Genomic DNA, 20,296 nt, shown 5'->3' with positions numbered 1-20,296 from the left:
TGCGCCTTCCAATGCAATATTGAAAAGTAAGTTAGAGAGGGCATCCTCTTGTTTCAGTCCCTCCAACGTTACGAAAGCGTCTGAGGTTCCACCCGCTATACGTACGCATGACCTTGATCCCACCTGCGTCATACGAGTCAGCTTAAGTAGTTTCGTCGGGAAACCATGTTCAAGCATGATTGAACTATGGCAAATCATGCTTGATCATGCTTGAATCATGCTTCGCTCCACTGAATCGTACACCGCTTTAAAATCTATAAACAGATGATGTGTCTATAGGTTATATTCTCGGAACTTGTCAAGGATCTGCCTGAGGGCAAATATTTGATCCATCGTAGAGCGTTCTTCTCGAGAACCAACCTGGTATTGGTCGACGAAAGGTTTCACCAACGGTTTCAATCTGAGGAACAGGATGCAGGAGAACACTTTGTATGCTGAATTGAGCAACGTGCCTCGGTAGTTACTGTGGGAGAATAAAGAACAGTGGGAAAACACGTTTATCGGTATAGAAACACACGCGGTATAAAGAATAAAAGTATATTTATTTGGACGAACTTGACTCGAGCACATGTAGTTTTGGATTGAAAAATATGGATGATATCTAAAGAAACTGGCTCCTCTGACGGGCGAAAAAGTGTTGCCCGATTTGTGGAAAGTTTTGTATTCGCCGTATTTCGACACAGGGTGGTCCGTGAGTGTTGATGATTGTTACACTCCGACACTCCTCCTCAATCTTCAACTCTTCACTCTGTAAGTCCTAGCATTTCCGAGAACATCTGATGCTTCTTGGTGCCCAGTGGTTTTGTACAGATATCCGCAATCATAGAGTCCGTAGGACAATACTCCAATCGAAACTCACGACGATTGCACAGATCTCTAACAAAATGCTGGCGAGTTTCTATGTGTTTAGATCGCTTACTCGTACGGTCCGAGCTAACAAAACTCAAACAGCTCTGATTATCCTCGAAGACCGTTGTTGGATGATTTTGTTCTTCGTTGAAATCCTTTAGCAATCTGCGTATCCAGAGAAGCTCCTGGCATGTTTCACTTAATGCACAATATTCGGCTTCCATTGAAGACAAGGTCACCGAGTTCTGCTTCCTGCTTGTCCAACTAATCGCTCCACCATTGAAGAATATAATACTGCCAGTCGTTGACTTCCTATCCGAGCTGTCTCCGGCCCAATCAGCGTCCGAATACGCCACGAGGTCCTCTTTCGCTTTCTGAGACGAACCCAGCACAAGTTTCCACGTTCGCGTTGCCTTCAGATATCTCAACATTCTCTTAGCTGCTGTCCAGTCTGATTCAGTAGGACAACTCACTTTTCTTCCTAGAATCCCAACAGTGTTGGCTATGTCGAGACGAGATGTAACTGCGATATACAGAAGAACACCTACCAAGCTCCTATATCTTTCACCATCCTGTAGCGAATAGCTGGTTTCCGTTGACTGAGGATAACCAATATCCATGGGCGTTCGGCTTGTTTTAGCATCTGTCATTCCAAATTTAGCGATCGTTTTGTCGATATAACTACTAAGACTAATCGAATATATTCCATTCTTTTGATCTATCTCCATACTTAGGAAATAGTGAGCTTTCCCGAGATCACACACTTTAAAATACTTCTGCAATCCACTGTACACCGTGTCGATCATAGATTGATCTGACGCCGCAACAAGTAAATCATCCACGTATACGAGAACAAAAAATCGTCTTTTCTTCTGCTGTTGTCTTGTAGAATAAACACTGATCAGTTGAGCTGCGCTTGAATTGTAACTCCGTCAGTACCTCCGAGAGTCTTTCACTCCAGCAGCGAGCGGATTGTTTCAATCCGTAAATGCTTCGTTTAAGCCTGCACACGAGATTATCTCCTCCTGATACTTCAAAACCTGGCGGCTGTCTCATGTAGACTTCTTCCTCTATATTCCCATATAGGTAGGCAGTTTTGATGTCGAAGTGTCTCAAAATCAAGTTATTTTTACCAGCCACAACTAACAGCGTTCGCATGGTTGTATGACTTACCACCGGAGCGTAAACCTGATCATAGTCGATGCCATATTTCTGAGCATACCCCTGGGCTACAACTCTTGCTCTAAATTTTCACAATCTCGCTTTTTTCGTTCTGTTTTATCTTAAATACCCATCGGCTTCCGATAATCTTCCGATTCGGTGGCGCCTTTACTAGTTCCCACGTGCCGTTTTTGTCATGTGACATCATCTCATCTTCCATAGCACGTATCCAAAAATGCTTCCCGTGTGATTCCATGGCTTCGCGATATGAACCAGGCTCCTCCACAGCGCACAAGGCAACGCCAACTACGTAATCGGATAGTTTAGTAGGCATTGTGCCTCGAGTCTTTCTATACGGTAACTGCTCCTCCTGAATAGTCTCCGTTCCGTCGAAACATTCGGTTTCACCATTTTCACGTGCGTCGGACCACTCGTCTGCAGACATCGATTCCCTTGATACAGACACTTCCTTACTCGGATTAGTATTCTTCCGATTCTCGATAAGTTCCACTTGTGATGTCATTATTCCATTCGATGAAAGTAGCATCTCTACTCAATGTTACTGTATCCGTTGCACGATCTAGGAAACGATATCCTTTCTGATCTTGAGTATAACCAACAAATGTAAGTTTTCTTCCGCGAGGATCCAACTTATTCCGCTTCACTTCAGATACATGAACGTAAGCATCGCTTCCGAAAACCCGCAAATGATCCAATACCGGTTTTCTAGCGTACCACTTTTCATACGGTGTACCGTCGATGACTCTAGAGGGAAGCCTATTTGGTAAATAAGCTGCCGTGCGTATTGCTTCACCCCAATACCTTTTCTCCATTCCGGCATCCAAGAGCATGCAAGAAGCCATTTCCTGGAGGGATCGATTCTTTCGTTCTGCCACTCCATTAGATTGTGACGAATATGCGGTCGTATACTGGGCAATAATGCCTTCATCTGAGTAAAATTGCTGCAATTCTTTATTAATGTACTCACCACCTTCGTCTGATCTAATTATCTTTGGTTTCTTGCCGAAATAGTTCTGACAAAAACGTACATAATCCTTTACTTTATTCTTGGCTTCTGCTTTCTCCTTCAGCAAGTACACTACAGTAAATCGGCTATAGTCGTCAATTAGAGTCATGAAATACCGATTACCACTCGGCGTGACATTATTAAATGGTCCGCATAAATCCGTATGGACTAAATCCAAAATCTGCTTCGATTTTCTGTCCACAACACTTGGGAAAGGCTTACTTGCTTAAATTGCAGCGCTGCTTCCAAAACTGAATCATTATTCCGGGGTGTGATGCAGCTTTCTAGCTGATGCAGAATCTGAAATTTTAGAGTGATTTTTAAACTAAAACAGATTTTTTTGTCTAAGTGCCGTTAAGACCAGCTCATGGTTATGTCGCTTCCAAGCTGAAGTAGCTTTATTTTCCGAAGTATTGTCGGAGAAAAGCATTGAACCACTGTGACCATTAGTTGCAAGCTTGAATTGTTTCGAGATTGCAGTGGTGTTCACTGACTGGAACAAGGACATTTCTAGAATGTCGTTTAAGCTATAAAACACTGAGAAAATAACCAGATTATCAAGCGCATAGCAGCATTCAACCTACTCCACAGAGTTGTTACAGTACGGATCGTCCACGAAAACCGCAAACATGGCAACAAGTAATACAGCTAGCGAAGCATAGCAGATAAAAGTACAGCGTTGGATCCGTCAACTACCAGCTCTAAAAGACTCTGTGCATGGAATAGCCGTGTATGCGGACAGCATTGATGAGGAGTGTGGTTTCCAGACTGACGAAAAAGTCTGCTGATAAAGAGCCATCGTTACGTACATCAACCGATGATTACTTGTTTCAGTACAAGCATCATAACTCATTCATGAGAACGCAACGACACTCCGCATGGCTGAGTCGAGTTGCTCTCAACTTCACAAGCAAATCTAAAACTCTCAAGGAAAGAAGGTTAATACGGCATACGCACGCAGGTTCTCTCACATCCGAAGATCTTGTACTCATACCAAGTAAACATCCGTTCACCAGAACATTGATCCAGCACATACACGAGAGGAGATTTTATGCTGGCATTGAAATTATTGTACTTGAGTTCAAACAAAGGTTTTGAATGCGGAACCTACGGAGAATCACACAAGGAGTTCTAGGTAGATTTGGAATCTGCGCCAAAAACAGATCTAAGCAACAGACCCAAAGAATTGGCCAACTATTCCACCAGAGAGCATCTATTATGAATTTACACCCACTGACAGCAGTTGTTAAAGAATCAGGAACGTCCGAGGCCTCAACACCTGGGCACTTCCTCATAGGAAAACCAACAATAGCAATTTCCATTTCAATACAAAAAGAACTTTCCAAACCTTCAAGTTAGATGGAAGGGGATACAAAATCATACAATCATAGCAATTCTGGACTCTTCGCAACGTTACCAAGTGGATCAAGACCAATCAGAGAATCCAGGTGGTACTAGTAGTTCAAGCAGTTCTAATTGGCGCCGACAATGTTCCTGTAACAAAGCGGCCCATCGGAATTGTAAGAGTAATAATCACGGGTCCCGATAACATCATCAGGATGGCCACAGTCAAAACCAGCTTTGGTACATACAAGAGAAATATTCGGCTGCTGGCCCCATACCAATAAACTGCGATAATCAATTGAAATGCAACCAGACAATGCCAACACATCAAAGCTAATATTTGTGCCCAAATTCATCAGTTCTTCAATTTTGGGGCAGCAGACTGTGCCCCAAAAGAGGGAGAAAATGGATGAGATTAAACTAACCCTTTTCAGAGTCACGCAACAACGTTCCAAAACATTTGTGTGAGCAGTTCGTAGACGTGGATTAGAGGTCAGGGGTATGGTCAGCAACAACGAGAGGAGGTGTCAGAAAACGTATATAAATCTGTAAAATTAATAGAAATATAGATCAGTTTCCAACAATCTCTCGATGAGTATACTCATTCCCGAACGAACGAAGCCTTAATTTTACCCAGAGCACGCTGTCTTCGGAGTGACCGGTTAGATGAAATCAAAAGACTTCATCCTAATCCGGATCACTTAAATTAACAAGAGTTAACAATTTTCAAATTCAAAGAAAACTTATACAATCCTGAAAACGACATCAAAACAATACCAGTGAAGGGATATAGAAAAACTGAAGCTGGAACCAGTTTTTTGGAAATTTATGCAGTAGAAAGGGTGGTGAAGAAATAACGAAAGACACAGGAGGGAATAGAGGGTGTAGCGGCGATTCGCAGTTTGCGCGGTATTTCTTATTCAAAAAATTCAGTCTGCTTCGTTGGATAATTGTTCATTTAATTGGCTTGTTTTTATTAAAATAAATTGTTAAAATATATATTTAATATAAATATAAAGACCAAATAAAATTACATTTTTCTAACCACTATACATTGTTGTTCTGTTCATGTTTTTCTCGTTTTTTCCCTCTCGACTTTCGTTACGTTATTGACTTACACATTTCCGGTTTGATTTCTTTTCATTTCCATTGTTCAATATGTTTTCTTAACTCAATCGCCCGTTCTGCTCAGTTTTCAATGTTTTGCAATTTTTTATTTATTAACTATTATTTACAGGAATTCTTTTATACTCGCTAGGATTAGAAACTTAACTAGTAATAGTTACAGGACAGTTAATAATTTATTTCTTTTTTCCTACCATAAATTTTAGGTAAATTTTTAATTATTTTTTTTTATTGTATGCATTTCATTTCTCATTAATTACTTGTTGTCATTTGTTCGTTAAATAATTCGCTTACCATCTCGCTAACACTGCCGTCATCTCGTTTTTCAAAGGCCAAAAACATAGGAGAGTATTTTCGAATACAGTCTACAGCTCTGGAGAGCTTCCATTCATTTTGTTCCAGCAATATAGCTTTTCCCTCGTAATTGTGTATGTATTGTTAGTCAACGCTAATTGTAGAAAATAAAAATGAAAACATGTACTAATAATACCGTTCTAGTTCGCGTACACTATTTACACACAAAAACCCCCAACTGGAAATTAGGTGTGACGAGTAATTGACGCCACAAACAAATTCTACACATAACTCGAGTAAATTGAGTCGATTTCTAGCTGTTCACCTCATAGATTTTTTGCTCCTAAACACTATGTATATATAGATGCCCTGTAGCAGCTGACAATTTCTATAAATTTTAACCGATAGCTACAACACTGCGCATGGCCTAGAATACACTTATATATCAGTTGTTTATTTTTTTTTATTTAGTTTACTCAACTGTTTCAGATTCTATACAGTACTAAAACTACCAGCTAACCATTTTAAATCTTAATGTGGTACATCAGACAGAAGGAACTAATATTTCTGTTTTTTTTCTTTCTCTTTCAAATGTTTCTTTTGTTTTGTGTTTCGTTCATTCTCGTTTCCTCGCGTTTGGATCAAAATAACCGCTATACATTAATTGTTTGCTGTTTCACATCTAAAATTCTCCATCGTCTGTATTCGCATTGTATCATTTTTTCTTCATTCTCCGCGGAGCATTTCGGACAGTCATTGGTATGTGTGTATTTTTTTTTTCTTTGCTGATTATTAATTCATAAATTTCAATGATTGTTTGGTTACAATTAGTATATATTTGTGTTTTAACTTTCTTCTGTTTCGCCACACAATAAAAATACGTCGGATCAAAACATCTTTCAATTGTTGTCCTCTGGTGAATGTTTGATTGTTTTTTTTTTTTCATCTTATGTTGTTTATTGTTTGCTAAGAGCAAGTGAAACAATATTCTGATTTTGGTACCGGAAAGAGAATGATAATAAATAAATTACACTTAACATAAACTGAAATTGACTAGAATTGTAACAATCGACGGGGTGGCCTTGTGAATGGTTTCCATTTTCGTTCGATTTTTCATTTCGTTTTTCTTCCATGTGAATGTGTTTCGTCGGTTTGCCACGATTAGTTTTAAGAAAAACAATATACGTATTCGGAAATATTTCGATCTGTAAAAACTTTTGTTTCATTGGAAACAGAAACGTTATCGCTTTTGCACATTTTTTTTGTGTTCTGTTTGTAAGTAATAAATAATAAGATCTCACAAACAGGATTATTTCTCAGATATATTTTTTATGTCTAGAACTTTATACAGACTATTTATCTAGTATTTACAGTATCTTCTGTTTTCATTTTTGTTTTTTTTTTCGACATTTTTTTCGGGCTGTGTAATACTTTACGCTGTACGAGAATTGTGAAGTTTGACGTTTCATTCTGCCTTCAGGAATGTTCGTTCTTACGCTTTCGTGCCTGTTTATGTGTGGTTGCGTGATCACCGGAGCAAAAAAAAACATCGAGTCGGTCTTGTTGCTTAGCATGATTACTACATGACTACATGACAGTGGATGTTCTTAGTTGAATGAAATATAACTTGTATGCTAGGAAACATGGCTATTCTTTCACCCGATGTTCTTCTCTCCCCGATAAGCTAGTTACCAGAAAATAATTTCAATTTTCTTCTATGTTCCATCATGCTTTCTTCTATACCCAAAATTATTTAGTTTTCTTTTGTTACCTTAAGATTTTGCTTGTTGTCCTAATGTTGAGTTTTCCAAAAAGTTACTCAAAAAATGGGGAACTGTTATTATGTTTAAGCGTTTGTTCCTGTTCGTTCTTACTAATCGATTTACTTGATGCGCTTTTGCTTGCTTCAGGCGAAATTTTAAGATAGAGGGAGATACATAGAATAGAGAGGGAAAACAATGACGGTATATTTTGGATTGATTTTGGTATAAGGTTTTTACATCTATTCGCGTTGCTGTTTTGGGCGTTGTTCCTTTGTTTATTTGTCATCGTTACTAGCCTTCTTTTTTGTTCATTTTTGTGGATTAAAATTTTAAGAATTTCAAACTTTTGCGACTTTGTTCAATTTAAAATTTTTCCTAAGAACGTGATTTGTTTTGCGTGTTTCGTTCATTTTTTCTCTCTCCAATCGCTATTTAAATACAAATGAACCGTACACGTAACTACAAATAGGTTAGGTTCTAGAGATATTTGGATTCTGTGTTTGTTTCGAGGGAAGAATGTGCTCGGGTTGAGTAAGCTGAAATGAACAGTTCATCTTGGCTGTGAAAATTAGATAGGAAATTAATGATTGCTTGCGCGAATAGTGGTCGGTCGGGGCGTTTGATAGGTCAATGACACCTACGACGTGATACTAATTGCTCTTGATGATTTCAGTTACCAATATACCTTCGGAGAGGTGCTGGAGACGATGTGACTTCGAGGATGCTCTCAGTGCCAGATGGCAGGGATCGTTTGTGTAGGAATTTCGTTGGGTTCGATAGATCTGCTGATGATTGAGTTGACCAAACCCCTTGCTGCTGTTGAAGATCACCAGCTGGAAGGGTAGAACTGGACTTTGGTATTGGTGATGCTACTGCAGTTGTCGAGGTTGATTTGAAGACTGTTGGAGCCGAAGACAGGACTGCGAGGGGGAACTGCATTGCTGTCGTTGTTGCACTGACGGCCGCTGGTTGCGTTGATGTCTTTGGGGTCGTTGTTTGCGATGGTTTATTATCAGAAAGACTACTCTTAACACTATCAATTGCAGGAGGCTCTTTAATCTTTCGTAGTTCATCATCAACACAATGATCATCGTAACGGCAGGTGATCTTACCGTCCTAGGCGAGGGATGTGATGCGTGTTTGATATTGCGTTGATTCGCGTTCAAGTTTTGTTTATGTAGAATGTGGATTAGAGTTTGCCGATTTCATTTGGATGATCGTGTTTGTGTTGTTGTTGTAGTTTGTTTGTTTGATTGTTTGTTGCGTGAAGTAAATTCGTGGTGACAAAATGTTGTAATATTCGCAGTGTAGGTGTGGTTGAACGCAAAAAAGATGTGAGGAAAAGAGAGTGAAAATTAAAACATGTAATTTTACGGTATGCTCAATGTTTCGGTTTTGATACAGTATTGTAGGGTAAGTATTCTCCATGAATCGTCGGCTGACGAACTCATAGGAACTCTGGCAAAGAATATGGAACGTTGGTGCATTTGGTCGATCTAGAAATAAACAATACGTAGTATGGTATGTCTCTATTCTGCTGCAAATTCGTGGAATGTTTCACTAGACAAATTCAAGGAATGTTTCAAAGGTCGCGAGGGAAATCGTTTTATATAGAATGACATTTTTTTTATGGTGCAGACATTTGGAAAAAGTCTGATGTCCCTGAATAATCTTTCGCAATTGATCTCGAAGCTGAATGCATTCATTATTCTCGTTGCTTTAAGTGGAGACGTTTCATTAAAAATTTCACAGATTGTGATACAGTCGCTATATAAGTGATTTTTGTTGTTGTTTTGCTTTTAACCGCGCAGTTATATCACAATACTAATATCACATAGTTGTGACAATGCCTAGATAGAGACAAGCATCATTCTCAAGCGAAAGTTTGCTCTAGTACTTCAAAAAAGCGGTTCGTTTGCAATGTTAATCGTATGCTGAAGTATGCTGAATATTAGGCTTCCGAAGTAGTCGCTTCCGGAAGAAGAGTCGATTCCAATGAATATCTAGTTCTTACCATCGATACGTCAGATGATGACGTTGAGTGTTACGTTGAACATTCAGAACATGCAGCATATTTGTGGAAGCGTGATCACTCATATTTGCCCCTTTTTGAACTGATTTTATTAGGATGAGCATACTGACTCCCATCGAAGAAGTGAAATAAAGCTGATCACAAATATTCCAGAGATTTGAAAACGCAATTGTCTTGGTTGGCTTCAAGCGCTGATCGTTATGTAGGATTTTACTGTGTCTGTAAGAAAGACGTCCAAATTTCCACAGGCATCAAGAACTTTCAGAAGCACGTCTATGTTTGGTGGAATTGGAAAGCAATTCTTTGTTATGAGCTTCTATCAAGCAACAAGTCCATAAATTCCCACACGTACCACTTGCAACTGGACAAATCAATAGCAGCGATCCGAAACAAACTTGCAGAATTAGTCAATATGATAGACGTTATCCATCAGGGTAACACCAAACTCCATGTCTTTCTGACAACATGACAAATTATTTTGGAGGCTTGCTGGGAGGTGCTATTCCATTAATTAAAATAACCGTGGTTTGCACCATCCGATTATCACATGTTCAGATCCCTGCGAAATTCCTTCAAGGGTAAAGACTTCGACTTTATGGACAGAATTGAAATATCTTGAACGATTTTCGATGTTCTGGGAGAATATAATTTTTTAGCTTCGTGAAGGGTGGAGAAAGATTGTGTAACAACACTGTGCATATGAAATTGAATAAATGTGTATTTTTGCCCATAAAAATGATGCTTTTGTTCTCCCAAAAATCGGTACGAACTTTCCGGATAATCCAATATGAGTTGTCCTGATTTTTAAAATTATAGTTGGCAACCCTGGAATTATCAAATGAGCGCAATGCAAATGCAACACGCCAGTTTTGTAGGGAGCTATCAAGCTCTACCGATCGATATTGTGTGCACCGAGTTGTTTGTTTTGTATATTTCCATGAACTATAGAACATCTGAAACATGATAATTTTTCACAATAATATTGATCGAATGTAACCTTATTCTTCCTAAATGGTTCCTGTGACTTCTTTCTATACCTGAAGCTGAATAGTACGAAGCGCGGCTAGTAAGTCACATCTAATTCGACATTTAGCTAATTGGACAGACCTGTAATACGACATGAATAATTGAACATTTTCGCTTCTAATTGGACATTTTTGTAAACATCGAGTTTGGGACCCAAATCATGGCTCCAGATTGAAAGTCGCCATCAGACGTCGACACTGCACCACTATCATCGAGAATGCCCAATTAGAGATCACAGTCGCCTCTAATGCGACACTGAGTGGTGCACTTGATCGAACTAGCTTGCTAGGTGTGTTCCTCGTATTCTCATACCCATCGAATTTCAGGAGAGTACCATTTTTGCAAAATAGTTGCCCGACATTATCGCAATATGTCTCAGGTTCGGCCACTGATATCATTGTCGGATGCTACCGTTGAGCCAAGGTAGACAAATGCGTAGGGATACTGTATTCGCGGAGAATCTGGCGGAAGTGTGAATTGAATATTCGTAATACCGACCTTCAATGAAGCCTGAAAACTTCCCGCGAATCTGTTCGATTTGGGAAAGCACTCTGTGCACGGCATTCAGGACGGTGATTGCTCAAAGTTGATTTGTTGTTCTTAGGCTGTGTGATTGCATTCTTAACATCACCTATCGTTGGGGGTGGTACATCTTTACTATTTACTGCACCACGGTTCTCTGCCTGTACGCCATTCAGCTGTTCATCGAGTTGCTGCTTTCACTTTTCGGTCACTTCATGATCGTTCATCAAGGGACTTCCATCCGTATTCTGAAACATTCCTGCCCGTGGCACGAAGCCTTTTCGGGATGAGAGTGGTGCAGCTATTCAAGTTCTTCGTACTTGTACTCTTCTAGACGACACATCTTCTTCTGGAAAAAATGAATTTGTTGAGAGCTTTGAGCGCATCTTCAGCATCACTAGGTAGATGTTCGAATCGATGCTAGGGTCTCGATAATTTCTGACGTCAGTTATGTCCGTGACTTCGTACTTCGTACGGTTATACACTGCGTTTCATAACTATAGAACCAGACGGAAAAACTCTCACTCCTTTACAAAATTTACGTCAATTTCACATGAATTACAATAAGTTTCTAATTTATAGGTCATCTTTCAGTCATCAATCAGTTCAAATAACCCATTCGGGGTGGTTTCACCCAGATAGCGGCATGTTGTAGTGTGTATCTCGTTCTACGCAGAGGATACTGTTCGTTTACGCTCTTCAAATCACTCATACTAATTGTAAACTACATCTACTATTCGTACGATCGTTCCTCATAAGTTTTGATAGAGTTTTGATCTGGTAAACAAGCTGATCAGTCCAGAATCCTAAGCCCCTATTCATTAAACCATGCCACGATTTTACCGGATTTTACGAATTGATACCAAATTACCCAATTATAATCGGAGGCGATCTGGCGCAGTGGTAACATCCATACCTCTCACGCAGAGATCACGAGTTCAATTCTCACTCCCGACATTCTTCAAAAATGGAAGTAAAAGTGACGAACCAGCCAAAATGTGTTGAAAGTCACTATAATAGAGAATAAAAAAACTAATTATCAGGGTATTTTTGATGCAAAAACAGAAGTAAATGATTCTGAAGTACTCCATTGCACTTTTGATTGTGCATTCGTGTAGTTTACGGACTCGCAGTATTGGAGATGTGGTTTTTATGGTTTGGGGAGAATTTTCCCAAGAAAGTGTGACAGGTCACCTGTTTGCTCGGGTTGTTTGAGGCTTCGTCTCCTCCCACGATAATAAATAAAGTTTTTCGTTGAAAAAATGGATGGGTTATACCTATTACATAACCGCAAGGTTGACGCTTAGCAATCATTTGTTTGTATTGATGGAATTTTTGATTGAATGAAACAATTCCCGAATTCAATTGACTTCAATATATTTGCTTTGTGAGTAAAAAGATTGTATAATGCCATGTAAGGTCAATTCATGCGTTGTTATATATTATGTTCTTCGTTACAAGTAATTTTAATGACAGTCCTTTTACGTTCGGTATGATGCCTAGAACAAAATATGTGAACGGAAGAATTATCAAACGATTAGTTTATTTTACGTTTCCTCCTGAAGTTTGCATCTCTCAAGTGTATGTACTTCTCGAACAGCGAATTTGCTTGATTTGATAAACTCCAGGCACTCAGTTTCAATTTTGACATGTGCGTCGAACGCATATTATTTAATCAATAGGCGTTATCGCAGCAAATGGTTATCAACATTTTGCCTAATCATCAAATGGTATGCGTAGAAATTCAGTGAGCAGAAGATATGAAGGCAAATCCTTCAATGCAATCTTGAATAACCGAGCCAAAGCGTTGTGTTCGTACCCGCTTTTGTAATCTGTGTTAGGAAAACACTTTAATGCTATAGAGGATTTATACTTGAAAGTTCATTCGTCTCTAGTGTCTGCACGATTTTCCCAGGTTCCTAAGTTTAGGAGACCGTGTTAAGGAAGCATTTTCTAGTTTGCCAAGGCAAGCGAGTACAAAAGTACTCGCAATTTGCATTTGTTAGCAAAGCCGATTTCCCCAGACATCTTGGTACTGAAGTCTGTGTTGGGGAAACATATTTCAGTCGGAACAAAATAACCCCCGACCTGCATGTATTTGCAATGCCATTTTCCTACGCTCCATGGATTTGAAGTCTGTGTTAGGGAAACACACTCAGTCGAAACAAAAATACCCCCAACTTTCATGTGTTTGCAATACCGATATCCCCAAGGCGGCTTGGTTTTGATGGCTGTGTCAGGGAAACCTTGAATCGGGCCAATCAAAACGAGGCAGTTAGGGCGTTTAGATAACGCTTCACATTTTACAGTTATTCAATTGTTTATCTAATGAAAAATAACATTCTATCAATTGCGATAGAAGCGTAGAAATATCCCCTATCAATTGATGCAAACATCTTTCCGATCCAGTAAGAAATGTTTGAGTTATAAGCATTCGGAATCTTCCATTTTTTTCCTGCATGTTCTGTGTTTATTCATTTTAACACCCCCCCCCCCCCCAATTACTCCGGTTAGACGTAGTCCCACGTCAAAAACGGTAGAACACACTCATAGCTAAACAGGACACATATACAAATATATTCAATTTATATAAAAAACATGAATATAATATAAGGTGTTATACAAAGCCCATACAACACAATACGACACACTTGATTATCGCAACGGTTGGTACGACTGTACGAGATGCGTTGTGACTCGACCCGAATGTGACTTAGCGGGCTTCTAAGAGTTCCGCCAAGGTTAAGTCGGTCACTTGCTTGAGTCACCGGAATAAGACCAGACGCACTCAAGAAAAGAGTTTTATTCAATCTCAATACAAATTAGAAACTTATTGTAATTCATGTGAAATTGACGTTAATTTTGTAAAGGAGTGAGAGTTTTTCCATCTGGTTCTATAGGTGAGAAACACTGGAATTTTAGTTTTTTGAAAGTTTGAAAGACACAACAATAAAGTTCAAATGGCCAGCCTTATAAATGAATATTGTTATTATATCATACACTGTATGCTTCAATTCGACCGACCTCTTACATATCTCTGGAAACTCAGAAAAATTGAGTGGTTCTATAGTTACGAATCGCAGTGTATTTTTGGAGGTGGTGAAATCGAAATGAATTTCTGGAGAAAGCAACGCTACGAATATGTTGTGCACCCGTGGCCGAGTGGTTAGCGTCATAACTAACATGCCGGGTGTTCGGGTTCGATTCCCGTTCTGGTCGGGGGAATTTTTCGTCAAAGAAATTTCCTCCGACTTGCACTGTGATCACGCGTATTCTAGAGCTTGCCACTCAGAATGCATTCAAGGCGTGTTATTTGGCATAGAAATCTCAACTAAGTACTAATAAAAATGACGCAAGTAATACTACGTTGAGACGGCGAAGTTCCTCTAGGAACGTTAGTGCCATTGAAGAAGAAGAAGAACGCTACGAATATACCGTTCTGAATCACATTTCGGACGCTTAAGGTATATGATGCAGAAAACAGATCTAAACTTTATGCACATGTACAAACGATAATGAGTGGATTTTGGATTTTGTATGGATTTTTTTCTACTACTCCCATACCTCGCTTTACGGCCTAGATTCGTTTCATGAAACTTGGCCGCAAAGCGAAAAGCCGTATAAGGAATCAATTATTCTAATACAAATTCAATCGGATCGGTTCCAAATTTATTGAATATGTAACATGGTTTATCATTCAAAATCATTTTATCTTTTTATTTCTTTTGATTTGAATTTTTTTTATTTATTATAACAAGTACATATATTTGAAAATAAAATAATAACAGATACCAAAAACCAACAATAATCCATAAACAAAAATGAAAAGACACTCCGTTCTTATAGTTTGGCATCACTGCTTGTATTATTCTACCAACTACAATCTATCACTGCCCAGAATGCTCCGAAAAGTTTTTATGTCTGGATTGTTTTAATAAAAGACATTTTACAAGTTTGAAATAAAGTTATATAAAAATAAAAAAATTAAATTGTTTTATAATGATTTAATATTTTTCGATATTTTACTCGTTTACCTTGAGTTGAGGCCGCGTGTGCAGTACTACACACTAGTAGTTTTTACCATTATATGGCAGATGGGGATGGAATTTTATGCTAGATAGGTTCCTGGCACCATCTAGTATAAGAATCAACCATTGGAACCTTCCAGGTTTTTTCGAACTTTTTGACCAAAACAACATGGCCGTCGAAGTGTTAATGCAAAACAAAATAATTTTCTCTGACAATATTGGTTTACAAAGCAGCATCGCTTTTGGGCGTTACGAATTGAAATCGGACTCGGGTTTCCCGGGTTATGAAATAGCTATAACCAGTACTCTTCTCCAATCATTACTTCAGTTACTGATTAATAAATTCAACAAACATCACATCTGATGTTATGAATTAAAAATTATAACGTATTTAATTTAGAAATAAGACTATGGCAGTACCACTGTAAACACAGTGATACGCACTCTCTATTTAAATTCAACATCGAGAGAGATAATCATTTCCAGGAGAGGTCATGTTTGCATCAGGTACTGCAAACATGTATATAGAGGAGATGTGTCTAAAACACGCCTGCCGGGCAATTTAACCCGCCTGATTTTCTCGTAATCCAGCAAGAATAGAAATGCAATGGATATAGGCAATCGTGCTAGTCAATGATAGAATCCTACCATGCAAGTTTTACATTTGTTACATGCTTTAAAAAAATAAGAAAAATAATTTTCTTTGGAAGCGATGTAATTTTCTACATCATTTCTATAAGGTTTTTGTTGCTTGATTCAGAGGCGATAACTGTGGGTCATATTTATTGAGTCGAGTTTATTGAGAAAATGGTAAGAAAGGATTCATTTCCTTCTCAATTTGATATTTTCCGCATCAGCTTACCATCGGGCAGTATGGCATACCCTCGATCGGGACAATTTGCTCGCTTCCGGCCGTAAACATTCTCACGAGAGAAATAGCTTGTATGTGAGGAATATCAGATGATTTTTTCAAATATCTCTGCATGGCACGAATGAATGTCTTCAAATGTAATCATAATGAACAAAAATGAGCAAACCATCACGATATTTCTAAATCATGTTCGATAAATCACACAAACAATTGTTTTCAATATGTTTTCACAAAATTTAATGTCTTCAAAACGAAAAAAAAATGCCTTCACATCTGGCATCTGTATTATGTGCTTAGAGAATGTAGGAGAAAAACTGGAGAATGGACTGGAGAATTAATGCTCGAATACTGGGAGAACACGCTCCCTAGAGGAACGGTTTCTTCTCTTCGCTGGTGGGCATGAAGGGAATAGATTGATGGAATCTCTCATTCATACAAGCGCTGTTTCTCTGAGCTTTAAAGTCTCTGAGAGAAACAACTCATGGGGATATTATACTTCTGCTGGGCCATTTAACACCGTATGATTGGAAATTTAGAATTTAGGCGCCTTTAAAAATAAAATTCGTAGCACTTTTGTTATTCAGTATCTAAAATACAGAACGATTACAGATGACTGAGGGTTAACTAATCTAAAGGGCGTGTCACATCAAATTGCATCACGGAAAAAACGCTGTAGAAATTCGCCCAGTAGACCGATCCTTTCGAAAATTTTAGACAGTAAAATAAAAACAAATCAACAACTTTTGGCATTTTCTTTTTATTCATACTTCGAGCCCAAGCCCGTATGCTCGCACCTTCCTCTTTACCCCGTCCATAAGGTTCTGTACAACGTCAGGTTGTAGTTTTTTTTGAACAGAAATCCATTTTCTCTTGAAGTCCGCCTCCGATTTGACAACTTTTGGGTTCTTCCGGAGGGCCTGCTTCATAATCGCCCAATATTTCTCTATTGGGCAAAGCTCCGGCGCGTTGGGCGGGTTCATTTCCTTTGGCACGAAGGTGACCCCGTTGGCTTCGTACCACTCCAACACGTCCTTTGAATAGTGGCACGAAGTGAGATCCGGCCAGAAGATGGTCGGGCCCTCGTGCTGCTTCAATAGTGGTAGTAAGAGCTTCTGTAGGCACTCCTTAAGGTAAACCTGCCCGTTTACCGTGCCGGTCATTACGAAGGGGGCGCTCCGCTTTTCGCAAGAACAGATCGCTTGCCACACCATGTACTTTTTGGCAAACTTGGATAGTTTCTGCTTGCGAATCTCCTCCGGAACGCTGAATTTGTCCTCTGCGGAGAAGAACAACAGGCCCGGCAGCTGACGAAAGTCCGCTTTGACGTAGGTTTCGTCGTCTATTACCAGGCAATGCGGCTTCGTCAGCATTTCGGTGTACAGCTTCCGGGCTCGCGTCTTCCCCACCATGTTTTGCCTTTCGTCGCGGTTAGGAGCCTTCTGAACCTTGTATGTACACAGGCCCCCCCGCTGCTTGGTCCGCTGGACGAATGAACTTGACAAATTCAGCTTATTGGCGACATCCCGGACCGAACCTCTCGGATCACGTCTAAACTGCTTAACTACGCGCTTGTGATCTTTTTCACTGACGGAGCATCCATTTTTGCCGTTCTTCACCTTCCGGTCGATGGTTAGGTTCTCGAAGTATCGTTTTAGTACTCTGCTGACCGTGGATTGGACGATTCCCAGCATCTTACCGATGTCCCGATGTGATAACTCCGGATTCTCGAAATGAGTGCGCAGGATTAATTCACGACACTCTTTTTCGTTCGATGACATTTTTCCAAATTTACGAAAAATTGACAGTGAAGCATGGCCAACGTGATCTATACACTCTTATCTGATTATAAGCGAAAGCTGAAGATATAATTCCTAAAAATTAAATTTCTACAGCGTTTTTTCCGTGATGCAATTTGATGTGACACACCCTTTACGTACTGACGTAGTTGCTATCTTAAATTTTAAGAGCATGGTCAAGTTAAATCCATTCTCGCTTAGGGGATGCGTATTACGACACGCCATTGAACTACGTTTTACGAGTTAGTGAAGTGTCGAAGATAATGATGAGTTTTCAGGCAGAATGAGCACTTTTCCAATAAAACATCATTATTGAAAATCAACTTCTTCGTATCAAACTGGTATTCAATGTGAGTGGAAAACTTTGTTTTCTTCATGTGGTATAATAATCTCATATAAAAATTTCATCTGAAGATAATTTGTTATTATAATGATAAGTTTAGTGGGAAACTAATCTCGTATCCAGATGTCGACACCGTACCGTTGTCATCGCGAATACGTTTCATTCTGTTTCCACCGTGAAGTGTGTTCGTAGTGTATTCGAGAATCAGGCCCATTTTGTTGTATTGGATATGTGATTACCTAACAAATTTTCAAAATTTGAATTGTGAAAAAATAGAGACATTCCATACATTACCTATTCGATTACCGTTTATCTTAAGTAGTTTTCTCGCACGCCGCTGAATCCTCGCACCGGTTCCATCTTCTTTGCCTTGTTCTACATAAAACAAATTTAAATCATTTAACCAATAGAAAGTGTTCGATCATCACTCTTGCTGTGTACCACAGAAGTGACAGATAGAAGAAGAGATTGTGCAAGAGAAAACATCAAACTAGTTGCTCTGAAACGAATTTACTAATGTTCTCCTCAATCCTGTGCGATGTGCACTGAAATATTTATTACGGTTGCATAAAATACAAACGATTCGCGTCCCCAGTGGAACGGAACGGACGGAGGTTAATTTAAATTAGTTTTATACTAGGTGTTAACGATGGTATACTACTTCTATTTACAAGCATGCGACAAACGACAGGAACTGAAAAGTCTAGTCTACGAAAGTAAAACCAAAAAAATGTTCGCTTCTTGGAACCGAAACAAATCGAAAAAACTATTCAACCAAATCAATTCAGAGGAGAAAAGAAATGACAGAATAAAGTTCAGCTTTAACACACACGCACTATAAACAGGACGAAAGTGAACGTGGGTGGGACGGGAGGTTTTGAATCGGACCCCACAGTTGTCAACCTCAGTGAAACATTGACAGTGGTTATGCGATGTGAAATGTTCCGGTGATGTGAGCGTGTGTGTGTGTGTGTGTGTGTGTGTGGAGGGATAGATGAGCGCGGGAGAAGGAGTAGTGTTAATAGGGCAAGCTATTTCACCAATTGTAAGGTATAAAAATTTCAAAGGTTGTGACAATTTCAACTTGTGTATAGTTTGATTTTCCTTTATGGGAACTGATCACGTAATGGGCAATGTTTGACAGTGATGGAACATGAAACAACTCAAAAGATCGGAACGAAAACTGTAACAGACTTAACCCGAGATCGTAACGATCAGCAGGAAAAACTGGTGGACATGCTAAAACAAGTCAAATTAGTCAAGCTCAAATGTAAACTAACTGTTCTTTTTTTTTCCAAAAATAAGGTGCTTGCGCTTGGTGCTTGTGCCGGAAGTACTTTTCGTGAAAGCAAAGTTTACTAAATTGGTTGCTGGTTGATATCCCTAATCGTGAAAAGAGTGATTAATGTATTTGTTTGAAGTAAAATAATCTTAACAGAGAACTTAACTGTTGTACATAACTTATGGAACTCAATAACATTTCGAACATATTCGATAAGTGAACGGAACCGAAATGGCTTAACCGGTGTAGTGTAAGAAAGAGAATGGTTTGTGAAGACCAAAAAGTGGAATGCTAGAATCTATTGGTTTATTCAAATCCGTGCTGTGAAAAAAGTTCCACCGATAAGTCGGTAAAGTATGTATGGTTTCTTTAGGGCTCTATGTGAATTTGTGATCAGTCATTTATGAGAATAAAGATTGTCTCGGAAAACGCCACAATTGCTGAGACTGTGAGTAATTCTTATTTACATTGCATTCAGTGAAAAAGTGTAATATTTAAAAATTGCTAGACAAACATTGCTCATAATGATAATCGTGTGTGTGGTGGAAATAGAGGAGTGACTATGTGATAGAAGAGGAGATGAACAGAAGAAAAAACAACCAAAGGACATTCCGACGATCTGAGTAAAACTACTGGATTTCGGTAATCAGCAAATTTTTCCCAAACACAGAATGTTAATAAGTAAATTGAAAACAAAAAGAAAATATAGAATTTATAATTGGAACTTAAAATTCGTTGGCCGAGTCAAAACAATAAAACGAATATCAAACCGAAGGAAAATACCAAATCATAGATTTTAAAACGAATGTAAGTGTAGTTAAAGAGTGATTTTT

At 38.9% G+C, this 20,296-nt stretch overlaps 2 protein-coding genes across 8 annotated transcripts in view; both read right to left on the bottom strand.

Moving 5' to 3' along the window:
* Positions 1-6,731: 6,731 nt before the first annotated feature.
* LOC129770509 (protein kinase C-binding protein NELL1-like) overlaps positions 6,732-20,296 on the bottom strand; it is a 309,088-nt gene continuing 295,523 nt past the window's right edge. For 6 of the 7 annotated variants that reach the window (XM_055773395.1, XM_055773396.1, XM_055773394.1 and 3 more), the window contains one exon: positions 6,732-8,679. In XM_055773395.1, coding sequence (XP_055629370.1) covers positions 8,233-8,679 — 447 coding nt within the window. In that variant the 3' untranslated portion in view covers positions 6,732-8,232. The remainder of the gene's footprint in view (positions 8,680-20,296) is intronic. The other variant, XM_055773397.1, reaches the window with a different exon arrangement.
* LOC129770512 (uncharacterized) lies at positions 8,538-20,293 on the bottom strand. Its single transcript, XM_055773404.1, has 2 exons — positions 18,476-20,293; positions 8,538-18,420 (listed from the first exon to the last, which is right to left on the bottom strand). Exon 2 carries the CDS (start codon positions 17,818-17,820, stop codon positions 16,804-16,806), a length of 1,017 nt encoding a protein of 338 aa, XP_055629379.1. The 5' UTR covers positions 17,821-18,420; positions 18,476-20,293; the 3' UTR covers positions 8,538-16,803.

Source organism: Toxorhynchites rutilus, chromosome 2, assembly GCF_029784135.1.
Source record: "Toxorhynchites rutilus septentrionalis strain SRP chromosome 2, ASM2978413v1, whole genome shotgun sequence".
Classification (NCBI taxonomy): domain Eukaryota; kingdom Metazoa; phylum Arthropoda; class Insecta; order Diptera; family Culicidae; genus Toxorhynchites; species Toxorhynchites rutilus.
Note: the sequence above shows the minus strand (reverse complement) of the source record. Positions and strands in the feature narration are given on the sequence as shown.